At 40.5% G+C, this 16,268-nt stretch overlaps 1 protein-coding gene across 2 annotated transcripts; it reads right to left on the bottom strand.

The window, feature by feature from the left end:
- Positions 1–761: 761 nt before the first annotated feature.
- On the bottom strand, positions 762–13,405 carry fez2b (fasciculation and elongation protein zeta 2b). 2 transcript variants are annotated; one of them, XM_005449606.4, is made up of 10 exons: positions 12,978–13,405; positions 9,314–9,422; positions 8,995–9,111; positions 7,871–8,012; positions 5,920–6,047; positions 5,355–5,504; positions 5,057–5,137; positions 4,508–4,583; positions 4,184–4,249; positions 762–3,517 (listed from the first exon to the last, which is right to left on the bottom strand). In XM_005449606.4, the coding sequence occupies exons 1-10, from the start codon at positions 13,280–13,282 to the stop codon at positions 3,501–3,503; spliced, it is 1,191 nt and encodes a 396-aa protein (XP_005449663.1). In that variant the 5' UTR covers positions 13,283–13,405; the 3' UTR covers positions 762–3,500. The 2 variants fall into 2 exon arrangements, with proteins under 2 accessions (XP_005449663.1, XP_003440785.2); XM_003440737.5 differs by lacking the exon at positions 5,057–5,137 and having other exon boundaries at positions 12,978–13,404.
- Positions 13,406–16,268: the final 2,863 nt, after the last annotated feature.

Here is a 16,268-nt window from a genome sequence, read left to right as displayed (position 1 = left end):
CAGGAAGTCTGTTTTGCATCTTGCATATTTAGGTCTGTAAAGGTATTTGTTTTGGAAATTTAAATGACAAGTTTGTTTTCCTCCATTTGGTTTGGAAAAAAAAATAAAATATGTAAACGCATAGAAATGTGTTTTGAGGTGTGTTTCATGAAGCCACAATGTACAGCTATTAAACTGAAACAGGTCTGTAAAATGTAATTGACTTGTTTGTTAAAAGGTTTTTTAAAAAGCTGAATGAACAGCCTCTATGCAATCATTTTTCGCCATTTGGGAGAAAGCTCCGACGCCCTGGAAGGAGCTGCTTGCAAGTTTACAAGCATTAGATGGTCGTCATGGAGGAAAACGCTAGACTGTCTTAGTTTTAAGACTTTCCCATCTATTTTTTCACAGTGATAACATTAAACTGGTAAATATGAGTCATTCATTTCAGGTGAATTTCATATTTTCCATGAAATCCAATGCATGATTCCCACATCGGGCTTCGTCATCCACACTTCCCGAGTTGCTCAACATCAAGCAAACAGTCATGTGAATAATTTCTACATCATATTGGAAAGTTTTTCACACAAACTTGACAAAAATGGTTTTCCTTGATATTCGAATACAAAGTTTTGTGACTTAATTTCCACGAAAATAATTACGATGGGACTTTGCACAAATGTCTAACAGAGTACAAAGATTAAGAAATGACACTTCATATCTGAAAGGTCAAGGATGGACATGCACAGACCTAACCTGCAAATTGACAGGGAAAACAAGCATGAGGAGGTAATTCTAGTTTTTATTTTGTAATGGGTTGCAATGCAATGAGGGCACAAAACACTTGTACCATTACAGTCAATAATATGGTTACAAAACAAACATTTACATAATAAATTAATATAATGCAGTACCACATGAGACAGTAAACATAAAACCCCAAACTGGGGAATTATATTGCATTAAAAAAAAAGGAGTTATTTGTTAACTGTACAAAGATTTTCAGGCATTTACAAAGGCAGCCTCTTATTTCATTGCTTGTTGTACATGTATAAATATAAATCTCTAAATTTGTAGTTGAACTGATATGTCTGCTGAGCAGGCTGGATGAGAGGCTCTGGCCTGAGACGAGATCTTTCAGCGACCTCTGTGCTGACTGCCATGTCATAAATCAGTAATTTATTTACACAGATGGCATTAAAAGCTAGTTTAATTTAAGTACTTTACTAACCAGATTATGACAAATCAATAGACGCCTTTCAAGATATGATTTAAGTATTTCGCTGCCTCTGATTTTAGGACTTCAGATTACTTTCTAAGAGTTAAAATCATAACAGGTTTCTCTGCTTGTCCCTTTAATCTAATATCCATATGCTCCTAAACAGACAAATCATTAACCATAAGAAATGTGTTTGCAACACTATAGTGCATGCAGCACATGCTTGGTTGTGAATGTTTTCTTAGCTGGCAAAAGTAGAAACAGGTTACATATAAATAGTTTTAACACAGCACTAACAAGCTTTTGACTTCCTTTACAAAATAAATGCCCCCCTATTCATTTAAGCAACCGTTTGTGCAATCTTCCCCGACATTCATCATCTTCATCACTCCCCTTTCCAGAGCGAGGCGTTCGATTCTTACCCAGTAAAAGACAGACGTGTTAACCACAGCTATGCTTTTATAAGAAGACCCCTACAACAAGCAGATGCTACTGCAGCCTCTACAGATGTCTTTACCTACGCTACAGCTGCTGCTATGACTGCAGAGCGTACTACATGATTCTGAGCGGGTTCAGCCGAGTGGCTGCTATGCATGAGAACATTTCTAAGATAGAAGTGCACCAAGCTCCAAGTCTAGCTGCTAAAAGACGACTCAGGAATGTCAGCAACTTTCTGAGGATGATTTAAACTACTAACACTGATGATCGTACCTGAGAGCTAGGCTAGACCTGATCTGACAGTGTGTGGTGCACCTGTAGCGGCTGGTGTTTCGAACGTTAGCGTGCCAACTTGCTGAAGACGCGGTTGGTTTTAGAGGGGCAACTCCTGCCAGTAACTATTGCACTTCCAGAAAGACTTGGAAGAAAGCCCAGACTTTTAGTCCTAGTGCAGATCCTGAAGGTTTTCTCAAGCCTGGGATGAAATAAACTCGGTGACATCATGTTAAAGGTTCTCCAGAGCCGCCGAAGACATTACACAGCAGTTTTGCTGGCTGATTCATGATCCACAAGCTGATGGTAATGTAAACTCAGGGGAGTGCCCCTTGGGAAATAAATGCATGTTAGCATCTTTGTTCACCTCAGCTCTGTTTTCTAAGCTTCACCACACACTAATCTACTGAGACGTACTCTGTGCTACGACTGCACACGATCAGATCACTGACGGAGTAAAGTGCTACCACTAAAATTTAAGCGCTAAAGATGTAAGAGACTGATTTAAAAATGCCACAACTAATAACAGATGCTTAACTATTTACCAAATCTGACTTCATTTGAGCTACAACACCAAGCTAACATACAATCAGACAGACTGGTTTCCACTAATGCTGAACTAGCACATGAGGTATCTGCAGACTCGTGAAATGACACCTCGTGGGGAAGTGATGACATTGGTGGGGATGGGGAGGTTACTACTTGAGGGCTCAGAGGTCAACAGACTAGATTTACAAAATGATTACAAAGTCCCTTATCTCACTAAAAACATCCCCTTATCCAAAAATATGCTTTACATATTTGTTCATCCAGCTACGACTTTGAGTCTTTCCACTTTTTTTCCCCATTTAAAAAAAAGTTCCCCAAACTGTGCAATTTCTTTCATCATATACAAAATATTTCATCTTAACATTCAGCTAACAGCTACTATCGAGTGCAAACCCCAAAGCAACATGCAACAACATCACTACCTACAGTTTTGCATTTTTAAATTAAAGGGTTTGTTCCTTGATCCTCACCAAGCAGTTTTCAACCTTAAGACGTCGTCATGATGTGCAACCATCAACAAATGCCATTAATGCAATGGATTCCTAACAAGGAAATAACAAAACAGGACTTCATAAGACGACTTGCCTGGCACTTTGAGATTCACAGATTCTGCCCGGATGTGTTTTTCCTGTCAGGCATGAACAACACGGATGCAAATTTCGCCTCACACGAGCTTGATGACGGTGCACGCGAGTTACACCTTGTTATTTTCCTGACTGTTCACAAAAGCCCGGACAAACCAGGAAGTGAGGTGTTCAGACTAATACTGATTACTGGCATCTATAGACAAGTTATCATGCAGTCAGAATATACGCAGGGATGTAGTACTCAAGCATTAAAAAGTTAAAAGTTACAATGGAATATACGAGTCAAGGAGAGTTAAAATCCTAGGATCAACAGAGTTTTTTAAAAAAGTACCACAAGGAAAGAAAGTCTATGATGTGGAAACTGGGGGCCACTTTGTGGGTTTTTCCTGGATTACCAGAACCCTCTTCTGATGGTCCAGTGGATGGTTCTGGAAACAGGAGTGTCGCCTTTGACTTTACGTGGGACAGAGGACTGTGGAGAGAACAAGAGCAGAAACGCCCTTTACTTTATTTGCAAAAAGGAGAGCTGCACATTAGGCGAAAGCAACTACAGCACGGACCCAGTGAGTGAAGAGGAAATGATAATTACAGGTGAGAAGCACACATGAACACGTAGCTACCACTACAAGCTCGCAGTAAAGGCAAAATATGGGTGCGCTTCTGTGTTTTAGGAGGAAGTGTAGTGCAACAAACAAGCACCACAGTAGCGAGGAGGGAGTGAGGGGACGGCTGCTGCTTCTGGGTATAGCTAAGGTCACCAATGCGCACAGAGAGAGAATTGGATCTGTGGTCACCTCACAAACCTCAGTTTCCACTGTTCTCATACCAGAGCTACCCCCAAAGGACAACGCGGCACAGGTGAAAGACAAAGGAAGTACAGGTCAACACTGAAGGGTGGCAAGGAAAGCATTTCTCTCCTCCTTTAAGTAACCTTTGTGCAGCGGCTTACATTTCTGCACTGTCAGCTTCCTTAAAAACAAAGAAGGGAACTGTGCGTTTCCCCCTTTTAAAGCAAAACAGAGCGTGGGTGTCTGAATAAAGTCACCTGATTGTTAGAGATCTAAAATTTTGACGACCCCCCCCCCTTTTTTTTTTTGTCAAATTAGAGAGTTGGTAATAATAAAGTCTTAGTGCTTACCTTTGAGAATGTAGTCTGTTAGGAGGGCAGGTACCTTGTCACTGTCATCCCTCATGGCATGGAGGACTAGAATGAAGACAGCAGCTTTTTACATTTAGAAAACAACCACACAAACTGACAGGTTAGCCCCAATCAAACGGCAACACCGGGTTTGCCTGGTAACACAATATCATTTTACAGAATGTCATTTTATCTGGGTTGGTGCTGGTCCAACTGATAAAATTCACACAGGTTTTGATTGTAATCATCGAATGTAAATCGTTGTTTATTTCATATATGAATGCAAACACATTTGCGTTTCCTCTGATATGGATTTCGACTCACTCTTTGTGAGGATCTGGAGATCTTCTACAGACGGGGGGCCTGCTTTCTTCTCATAAGGGATCACTGTGGTCAGGTACTGCAAAGAAAATAAATTATGTCAAATACAATGACACAGCTACAAAAAGCTACCGTCACGCTTCACGCCAAAATAAAAAAAATAAAATAAAATATGATATCTGTGAGCGCCATGCAGATCACATGAACATGTGGTAAATATTTGGCTGCTGGTTGCAACCTTTCAGCAGCCGCTCAGAGAAAATGTTTACTGAGGTGAGGGTAAAAAAATTAAAAAATAAAATAAAAATATCAGATGACTGAGACGTACATGCTGGAAAAAAAAAACATTTGAGACAAAGATAAGAATGACTAAAGTGAAGGAAAAAAAGAATAATTAAAAAATAAATAAATAAGAAGAAGACAGATTAAAATGATGGCGAGCATGTGTTTGCAGCTGCACAAAAGGAAACAAATATGGCAGCAGGACAAAAAACAGAAGAAGCAGAGAATTTTATCTGCAGTGGAAGTGGAAAGAAGAAAGAGCAGGGGCACCTGTTTGTCCCCTCCTGTGTTGCCAAAAGTTTGACGGAGGCCATTTTGAATGATATTGGAGAGTCCCTCCACAGTGAGGAGCTACAAGAAGCGAGAGGAAGATAGAAGAAGTGAGAGATGAGAAGGATTTGGTTTCAGTGCGAAGAGAAGGAGAGCGCCTGGCAGAACCTTTGGTGCTGTGATGAAAGATTCTCAGACATGCAGACCGTTTATCAGGTTATGCATCTCTCCTCATAATTTAAACACTTTCATCAAAGTCATGCATGTCTTTTTCCACAAGCGTGACCACGTGACTCACCGTGCCGGGTATGTGCGTGCTGGTCATCCTCTGGCCGTTGGGCCCCGTCGTAGTCGTGTGACGGATTTTCTTCTTCTTCCGCAGCAGCTCGCGGTGCTCCTTCTGTCTGTTCTGCACTTCAATGAGCAGTGAGATGAAGCTGTTCTTCACCTGGATACATGCAAAAAAAACCAAAACAAAATAAAAAAACAAAACGGTTTAATTGTGATCCCACTACCCTTTGCTATTCTTGTTAAAATTATTATTATTATTATGCCAGAAATCTATTTTTGGACGCTTCAAGGAGAAAACAAAACAGAACTGTGTGACAGAATCGTGACAATGACAAGTCAGGCTAAAAATAAAGCTGCCAGAGGTTCATAGGCTTGTAGAAATCTGTGAGAGCTGCTGCTATAAAACAAATAGGTTATCGATTAACTGTCCTTTCACATTAGGCTTCTTTACCTCAAAGTACTATAGAGCTTTTCTGACAGGCTATTATTTTTTTGCCGCCATTTGTCATTGTTGAGCCTGAACGTCATTGCCTTGCTGTGGATTTAAAAAATAATTAAATAAATCAAAGTACCTCCTTTTCATAGTCCAATTCATCTCGCAGAGCCAGAGCCTGGATCAGCTCCTCACTGTAGCGACGAATGGCCGCCTCCACTTCCTCCAGAGTCTCAGTCAGCTCTGACACGGACATGTGACGCAGCCCTGAGGACCATGTGAACATACGAGGAAGGAGGAGAGTGAAGATGGTGTAATGTGGGTTGACGGGTGTTCACAATGAACAGCAGTTTACAAAATCCTTAGATTGTATCTGTTAGTGACTTCAGTGCTATCACAAGGTTCACATGTGTAATAACCATGTTACAAGCATCTGCTGTACCAGTTTAAAAGGAGACAAAGGGGCATTATCCATTTAAAGGTGTATTATGCAGCAGTGTTTGAGCAAGCTAGAGCACGAATGCTGAGAGAGAGACAGCGCAGCTTTAGTGAGAACAAACATGTCAATCAGAGAAGATGTTGGTATCTTTCTATTGTTTCGATAAAGGTTAGGTTTAAACGCACAAAAAAAAAACAAAACACCGCCACGCCTCCATACAAATATGGAGGTGTGGCCTCTTTAAACAAGGTTTCTTCCTCGTTTAAGGGGAGTTTTTCCTTTCACTGTTGCCAATTGATTGCTTATAGGGGGTCATCTGATTGTTGGGGGTCTCTCTCTCTCTATTATTGTGGTTTGTTAATGTTACAATATAAAGGCACCTTGAAGCAACCACTGTTGTGATTTGGTGCTATATGAATAAAACTTAACTGAATTGAATTTGAACGTAGCGTTCCTAACTTAAGCTTCCTTGTGTCTTTTTTTTCTCTTATGACATGGAAATGACTCCCAGTCTTTCACTGAAAAAAATACATCTTACACCACACTAAGATCCAGACTTAAGAAGATGAGAAGCGAGGACGCTTCTGGACGTGCCGATGGTCTGACGTACAAATACAGCACTTCTAAAAGTGGCACAGAATGACGCTAGTTATCACAGATGTTGTGGAATTGATTATTTCTCATTAAGAAGCTTTGCATCCTCCGTTTTTGTGTCTCTTTCTTGAATGTCTTTCTAGGTCTCGCTGGGAAAAGTTGAGATCCAAGAAGGAGATCCAATATGGGGGAAGTCAGCACAAAGGAAAGCACCGATAGAGAGAGCTTTTTATACTTCCACGACACAGACAGAGAGCAGAGGATGAGACAGTGATGTAACCTGGTCGCAACATTTCTTTTTTTAATAGACTCCTGCCTACGCAGCCCTCATGCTGATACTGGCTGGGGGCTACACGCCCACTGCCCGAAGGTTTCAGCAAAAAAGATCCTGAAGGCCATGAAATAATACACCTCCACATAGTTCCAGAGGGTCACAAGTAATTATAGATTATGGATTGCCATGTTTTGAGTCCATACAGTGTTTGTTGGGAAAAAACACATATAATTTACACTTGAATGTTTTTAAGTCAGACATATTTACAACCTACACGAAACCTTTTACATCTTAAACAAATTTAATGCGAGAAATGAAGAAAGAAAAGAAGGTATTTTGGCAACATCTTGTGTAGCTTTACATATTTTTATCCCTTCAAATAAGAGTAAATGTTTAAATACTGCAGACAAACATTGTGACACTCACAGTCCTAGTTTCCAGTGTTTGAAATAACCCCAAACCCACTAGAATCTGCAGTTAACAGATGCAAATACCTGAAACAAAATGGCCTTAAGGCTTTCTGTGTACAAATGCATGTTCCACCCCAGTCCAGCATTAGGCAGATATACGCTTGTAATTACATAACATTTTGGGGCAACACATTTGCTGTTTGTCCGCATTTGTTATGCGTTATGTAAGAATGTTATCAGACGAGTGCATGTGCCTGACCATTTCTTCACGCACTGGACAGCGCAGACACGAGGAACGAGCACGCCACCATCAAAGCGTTTCGCCTTTAAAGCTTTCTGTTGCTGCAATTTAGGTGTACACGGTGATACTCACGGTCCTCGTAGCTGGTGTTGGAGCCGGAGCGTTTCAGAGCATTAAGGTCTTGAGAGAGCATGGACAAGTCGGACTGTGAAGGACTCTCATCGTCCTCTGGGTCTGGAGACTCCTGCATCATCTCCTCTATCTCCTCAATCACCTGTACAAAAAAACCACAGAGGTGGGCGGATCAATCCAAATATCAATAGTATCGATACCAACGCTGGTATCGGTATCGCATTGATACTAGTGTGATAGGATAGGGGGTAGAAACAAAATGTCTAAGTTAAGCATGTAGCCCACTAAATTGTGTTAAAAAAAAAAAAAATCATTTTGAAAATGAAAAAACATTTATCCTCACCTCCCACTACAACTAGCACTGTGCTAAAGGCTTCACACATTTCCTCACAGAAAACATTATTGCTAGTTCACGTAAACATTGGCTGAAATCAGAGTCCTACAGTCCCCAATTATCGGGATAAGGTGAGCCATTTCAAGAAAAAGCAGCAGAACTCAGTGTTTGTTTACATGACCAAAACGATTGGAACAACTGTTCTGATCTATATTGACATGATGATTTTTTATTGTAGTGACGAAAACGTCATGTAAAAATAACGCTGCTTTGACATCCATGTTATGCTGCCAATATCCAAATCTCTGCAGCGAAATAAAAGTGCTCCTCCTTATTCATATGAATTGGGTGCATCTCTAAGAAAAACAAACAAAAATCATAGGGCAATGTTTTCACTTTGAAATGGTGTTAGATTTCTGTGAGTTAAGACATCTTAGTAAACAAATAAGCTGTTTATTCACCTTTTTGAGAGCAAAATATAGTCTATCACTCCATTGTTCCTGCATGATGGATGCGAAAAAAACCTGAGCTACAGGATAGCATGTCTTTTGAACACTATTGTCCCAAAGCCATCATCCCTAAGTGAATCTATTGGACACTCATCTTTAGCCAAATGTGACTGTGTTGAGGATTTCAGTGCATCTTTGTAAGCTGGATAGATAGACTGTGTTTTCTGGTCTTCATAAGATGCAAAATATGTCAATTCTACTGAGGCACAATTATCCACATCAAAGTTTCTTTAACATCTGGCAAAACACACCACTGCTGTGCTCAGGTGTGAATGTTTTACCTGCTCGGCTGTGAAAAGCGGCTCGTCGTTGATGCACGAGACAATGATTGAGTGCATGTCCATCTGCTCCCTCAGCTCCTCATCGTCAGACAGATCTAAAGATTGGTTATCCAACTTCTGTCCCAGGGGAAAGAAGCGAGGGCAGAGATTGAGAGACAGAGAGGAAACTTGGATGAGACAACAAACAGGTGGTTAAGCAGATTGAAGGCAGAGGGTTCAAACTGATTACCGATCTGTGCACTTCACTTTTAGAAATGTATATCTGCTGTGTGTTTTAAACATCGGACATGACATTGGACCGCGTGTGCCTCTGCGGTACCTCGTGTTTGGTGAGGTTGAGGGTAGGCAGGTGTAAGGAGCGAGTGTGAGATGTCTTCCAGTCCACCGGCATCACATTGCCGTAGTTATCCGTCAGAGCGTTCCACACCCTGGAGCAAAGACACAAGCATCCGTGACGCAGTTAGGATTGGGTATTATGAGAAATAAAGACAAGTAGTGAGCAAAACAGAGAAAGACGGGTGAAAAGTAGTTTTATCTGTACACAGGACAGACAGCGTCCTTCTCTTTTTAGTGTGACACAGCATTACTTGGCACTTTTTGTGTCCTGTTCTCTGACCACCCCCTCACCACTTCACCGCGTTCCTGCTGCTGAATCACACCGAAGCCGCTGATAAATGCGACAGCTCTAACACGTCACTTGCCCAGGGTCTGCTGAAATGTGACGAACCATTGGTTAAACCATTGGTTCTCAAATTATTTTCAGAATTTTTACTATTAGAGCTCTTTCTGAGTGTGTGACTAACACTGGGTGATTGGGGGGAGCGTTACAGTGACACCAACAGACTGTTGAATGTTTACAATACTGTGCAGCATTCGAGTTTGGCAGACAACTTAGCAGAGACGAACAGATGGTGGCACGGAGTCTGTTCAACACAACAAGTTACTGTTAAACACAAATCCAGCATCATGCGTAAAAACATATTTGTTAACAGACTGTCAGCAGGCTCGGAGGATTCTTGTGAAACGGATAAAGGTTAGGTTCAATTATATAAATACTGCGGGAAACTACTTTCATCTAGTCCCCCATGGGTACTTTTGCATGTTTTTTTAAACTCTAGGACATGAAAATCAAATCAGTTCAGGGTTTAAACTCAAGTGTGCATGCAGGAGGTCCATTTTTTTCCCTCCTCTTTTGGCTCTGCATGTGCGAGCACAGAGAGGATGGATGCTGTGAACCCATGTGTCAGAATGGCTCTGCATTGTCATAGCCTCTTGCTCATCCTCGGAAACACAAACACACAGACACACACAGGCAAATGTTTATATAACATGCACATTTCTCCCTGAAGTGCTCATGCACAGCTTGGGAAGCGTGGGGCTGTTGGGTTGTTCTAAATAGGGCAAAGGCTGGCAAGGAACTATTTTTTTGTGTGCCTTGAGCACTGACGCCGTCTCTGCCACGTGAGCGCGTGCCAAAACGCACCATTAGCTTAAGTATCACTGAGTGCATTTGCATTTTAAAAACAGGCCTGGTTGTTATTTCAATTGGAATTTTCAATTAGTTTGTTTTTACCTCAGTGCTGAGGAAATTTGTCCGGATTACTTTAAGAATACATGTATGCTTGCGGGGGTACAAATATATACATATATATATAATAATTTAATTTTTCTACCCACTTTGTTTCAAGCACACACACATTTGTCATCCCGCAGTTCGTCTCAGGCATGGTTTTGCCAGAGAACTCGTTAAGCGTCTAGGCACGTCCCGCAAAAGTGCAGTCATCCAGAAAAGACTCTCACCGAGTCTGGCACTGCTCTTTAGGCTTCACTAGGCTGCTGTCCAATTATTACATTCCCCGCTTCCTGTTTCTTTACCTACAACAACCATAAATGTTTTCTTTCCGCTGTCATGCCAGCTTCCCCACAGGATTCCACTGATCATTAAGTGAGACAGACTGCTACTTCTTTTTGCTGTGACAAGCTCTCTGATGTGCACAACTGTCTGTGTGTTGCACTGAAGTGGAAAAAAAGAAAGAAAAGAATAAAAATCAAAACTGGGTGCCCAAGCAGAGTTTTGTATAATTCTACGCACAATCCTCTGGACCCTTTGTCTGTGTCAAAAACTGTTAGAAAAGGTTTATGGAGGTTTTTGAATCTTAGGAAAGTTGTTCTGAATGGGTCACACATCCACCACCGTTTCCTGAGAAAGAGCAGACTCTGATGCCTCTAATTATAATGAAGGCGACCTGTACAACCTGCAATTCCAATTTTAAAACTTCTTAATGGGTATGTCTCACTCCAAGTAACTTTTGGACAAGTTGCTCACAAGGGTACGGCAACCTTTACAGCCTTAACTGTGTGCTACTATTTTGTGTGTCTAAAAAAGACATGATAAGTACACTTATGTTTGTGTGTTATCAATCTATCCTGACTGTGTTCCTCTATAATTCCTCTATAAAAGCAGAAATCAATGGCTAACCTCTGTTCTATTCATGTCGGCTGTAGGAAAGCTTCCCCACATCGTGTGCTTGCATCTTACAGTGCCACAGTGTTGAAATATTAGTTACAAAAGGGAGGAGGAGAGTGACTCATGCAGTCAATACAGCTTAGTAGTTAAAGTGACAACTACACTGGCTGCAGGGCTGATGTGACTTGCTGCTTTGAATTAATAGCAGGTTTTCATGTAAATGTGTATGTGTGCCTGTGAGATACAACATAAACGAAGTACCTTCATGTGGAATTTATAATAAATAAATAAATAGAAAAAATTTTAGTGATAAAAACCACCGAGTGACCTTGACATCACCCACTTGGGTTCCTGGACACCCATTTTGAATCCTCCTTTAAAGTTTGGAATTTTGGAACCATCAGTGACAATGTAGGGATATTAAGCACACCCAAACAGCAATCGTCAAACACAAGACAGATGCTCCAGAATCATGTGGCTTATGCATAAGCTATTTCAGCCTAAACAGAACCACAACTTATAAAAATGACCACTATACAAGACAATACAAGAAGACAACTATCCAGCAAATGAGGGAAAGATTTACTCAGGTACAAAAAGTACTGCAGTTAGAAGTGGGATGGTTTTTCCTGTCTTTCTGTGCTGCTCCCATTAGAAAGAATGCAGGCTTAAGGCAATTAACTGGACGTTTCACACCTGGCTATGTAGAGTCCATGGTGAGCCCAGATGTTGAAGTCAATAGAAGGGTTTGATAAATTCTTATTTCATACCCAGTTATTTCATTTATCATGACATTTTGTGGATTTTCTTCTTTTTGTTACCCATCCCACTGTTTTCAAACATTAATCTAGTGCAAGGTGCATGTGGCACAGCAGATAAATAAGGAGCACGTACATCAGTAAATACTGATAAGCCACCGTCAGTGAAGGAGGCTGACATCAGGGTAGCAATAAAATCTATGAATACATGTCTCTGTATCCAGAAAGAGGAAACATCATGAAAGCCAAAAGCAGAAACTCTTTTGTGTCGTGTGAGAAAGGCGATTTGAAAACAGGAGGAGACAGAGCATTTACACAGGGGTCAACAACTATTCAATTATTCCCAAATGTACACTTTAAGGATCATCAGTTTTATGGCCAACATCAAACAGTCCAGCATGAAATCCAGCACTGTTAACGTGGCATCAACACGTCCTCCACACATAAATAGCTCTTGATTCCTTCTTTAGATAGCAAAAAATCTGTTTATTTTTTGTATTTGTTGCTTGTAAAATACTATTCCTTCCTAAAGACCAACTTAACGAGTCAAGCGGTGACAGATAATGGGTTTAACACGTTCAGTTATGTGTTATCGTAAGTGTATTCTGGCTAAATATTGCATAGCACTGATTGAAGCTAGCCAAGATTCCCATAGTGCCAATGTAAGGTTAGCCTGGAGAGGCTAAAGTGGTTAGCTAGCCGGGAGATTAAAAGTTAGCACTAAGAAAACTGGCAATAAAAACAAAAATCACACTCACTCGTCGTCTTTCAAGTAATTATCCTCGGTGATAGGTTTAATGGGAGCTATGTTTTCCGTCGTAGTGTTGTAGTTTCGGAAACACACTGTGAGCTTCTCATCGAAGTCGTGGACAAGGTCCTCCATCGACTTGAAGCTGCAGATCTCCCCAGAGAAACTGTTGTCCAGATCCGAGAAATCGTCTAGGCCCGACGAATCGCCCACGTTTGAGTTCAGCTTGTCCAATGGGTCGACCGCGTCCGAGGACGGCTTGAATTCGTTAAAGTCCTGCCAGTCCTCATCAAAGTGGGCTAACGGCGCCGCCATGACTGCCGTGGATTCTCGGTTCAGTTAGAACCGTCGATGTTCTCTCTGCTTTCGGCTTTGACTCTCGACCAGACTGCGAGAAGGAGACACAGAGGAGAAGCGGGGTGGGCGGGCCGAGCCGCGTGACGTCATCGGCGACGTCCCTCCTCTTTTCCATGGAGCAAAACAAACACGGCAGGTGTCGTGCCAAAAAGTGATCCATGTGTCGAAAAATTAGGTTTCCGGTGTTTCTATGTTGTTTTCATGAGTTATATCTTGTTTGTATGTACTGTTACCCAGTTGTTTTAAATACCGCCTGCTTTTAGGCTGAGAACTACCACAGAAGTTCGTTCTGTGACTGCATGGCAATAAAGAATCTTTGAATCTATAAAAACTGATTGCAGCTTTTACCTTGTGACAGGAATGATCTCATGAGAGTTATGGTTGACAGATTACGGGACAACAAGTCATTTATAACAGATCACTTTTTGGCAGGTGATCACTGGAGTCGTATGGCCAGTTCTCCAACGACATAATCATCAAATCATAGATCTTGTTAAAACCCTATTTATTTATTTATTTATTTTTAAATCTGAGTAAATTACATGTAAACAAGTAAATGTCATGTCAATGACTTTGCACATACACGACAATTTCAGCGTCGTATACGATACTACTTTCTCGCCTATCATTGTGGGACACATGAAAAAAAGAAAAGAATAAAACAAATGCAGTTTGTAAGTCAAAATTTTGGGTTTGCCTTTGTATCTCGAAATTTGGATATTCTGAGATAGGTAACTCAAAATTGAGAGACAATAATGTGGCATTTCGACTTAGCTCTGCTTGGCAATTGTATTTATGTATCTATTTTTTTTTTTAATTTTTTTTTACTTTTTACTAAGGTGAAAACAAGCTTTCGTAATTATGAAAGAATTGCATGTCTCAATATAGACCCGATATTTCAAACTCCAATTCAAAGGTGCTTTATTAGCATGACAGTCTCTAACACAATATTGCCAAAAAATCAAAGTACAATTTAACAAAAATATCACAATTTATTTAATGAAAATGTATTTAATGAGATGTCCCCCTTTTCATAACCGGTGTTTATTGTCAGTCATTTTAACCTGTTTCTTTTTTTTTTTTCTTTTTTGAATTTCAGCAGCTATGCCAATAGTTTTCATATTGCTTTTAGTTTAAAATAATAATTTCACTTGGACTTGCACTTAAATGTTGAGCACTGTGGGCTCACATAAAATATTGTAGTTTGAGCCCACTCCACGTGTACTTATTACAACCCAAAATAGCCATCTTTGTATTGAAATGGCCAACAACACCTAACTTAAATTATTCTGATTATTCTACTGTCTCCTCATGTTGATATCAAAGGCAGCCTCTTCCCAGAAGGTCTGACTCCAAACATTCTTTAATGATCTTTCAGAAATCACTGAAGAGAATTAAAATACAACCCTGTTTCCAAAAAGTTGGAATGCTTTGTAAACTATAGCCATAGAAAAAGTAACGGTTGAGTTGATTGGAACAGAATTGAAATTATTGATCTGATAGTACAAAGAAAATGAAGAAACACAAGTATTGCCTTTTTAATGCATGCTCACTTTGAATTTGATAACAGTGAAATAAATCCGCTCACGACTTGTCACACTAATGAGGAGAGGTCAGGAGTCTTGGTATGAGGGTGTAAAAAGAGGAGAGGCTGCTTTAATGCACATGGGATGGGACCTTGGCGAAGGCACCAAAATACTTAATGATATGCACAGGTATTGGGAGCAGCACACCTTGATTATTTCAGCAGGACTATGTTAAACCACACATTGACACAGAACTGTTTAGCAATTGAAATGAAGCAAGTATGGAGAAGCTTTGTTTTCATTTTACACAACAAATTTTAAGAGTGAAGGCGTCCCCATCTCAGCATGATTCAAATTCAGAATGAGTACATGTATAATTTTGAAGTCACATTTCTATTATTCATTTTTGAAATTTAAATTATTTTCATTCCTTGTATTCCATTTATTCTAGTATTTTATTTACACAGCGCACCAACTCTTTTGGAAACAGAGACCTTCACGAATGCTTTGCCACATTGGTGACTTCGGGGTTGAGTTGTGCCGAGCTGTTTAAGGATGGGAGAGTGACAGAGTGGATTTCTAAGCATCTCACAGGTGCCTAAGTTTCCTGCCCCACCAAACGGCGATGGACCATTCTTTTTGTTGTTGTTTTTTTTTTTTTCAAAACCCTGAATGCTTTATTGAAAATATGCATACATAACACTTTCCCTACACAACAATACAAAACAGTACAATCACTTTTGTAAATAACACATTGAACGCAAATCCACACATTTCCCCTTCCCGCCCAAACCCAAGGAACTTAGAGATGCTACTGTAAGCCCTTAGTATCCCCCACCCACCACCTCTACCTCTGAGAAATAAGACAGTTAAATCAGAAACAAGTCCCTTGGTAAACCCAAGACAAAAGAACAGAGCAGACACCAGGTTGCATACAGACATAGCATTTGCCACCAGCAGGTGAATGATGGGCTTTACTGGAACTCTTATTTGGGGTCTTGGTGTGTACCATTTGTCTCAAGTCTTCTGAAATGATGCAGGGCGTGGAAGAGGAGTCCATTCTAGGGTCTAGGAGTCAAGAGAGAGGTTTCCAATGTGTGAATATCAGATCAACGCATACACAAGTGCCTCAAGTAAATTTGGCTTTGATGCGGGGTCAGAGAAGTAGCCACTGCCAATTTACAACGGCACGCCGAGAGAGATGATCGGTCGCATACACAGACATGCGATAAAACAAGATTTTCACATGAAGGAAACTCTTTAAAGGCGAGGGGTGGATAGATCAAACCTGATTTGATTGTACGTAACACACTTCCTATGACTCTTCTCACTCCTAGGTGCATGAGTGTTACTGTGCATATTATTTTAGTTTTTGTGATAGTGGTAGATAAAATGCAACTGAATACAGATGAACAAAA

Source organism: Oreochromis niloticus, linkage group LG15 (assembly GCF_001858045.2).
Source record: "Oreochromis niloticus isolate F11D_XX linkage group LG15, O_niloticus_UMD_NMBU, whole genome shotgun sequence".
Lineage (NCBI taxonomy): Eukaryota > Metazoa > Chordata > Actinopteri > Cichliformes > Cichlidae > Oreochromis > Oreochromis niloticus.
Note: the sequence above shows the minus strand (reverse complement) of the source record. Positions and strands in the feature narration are given on the sequence as shown.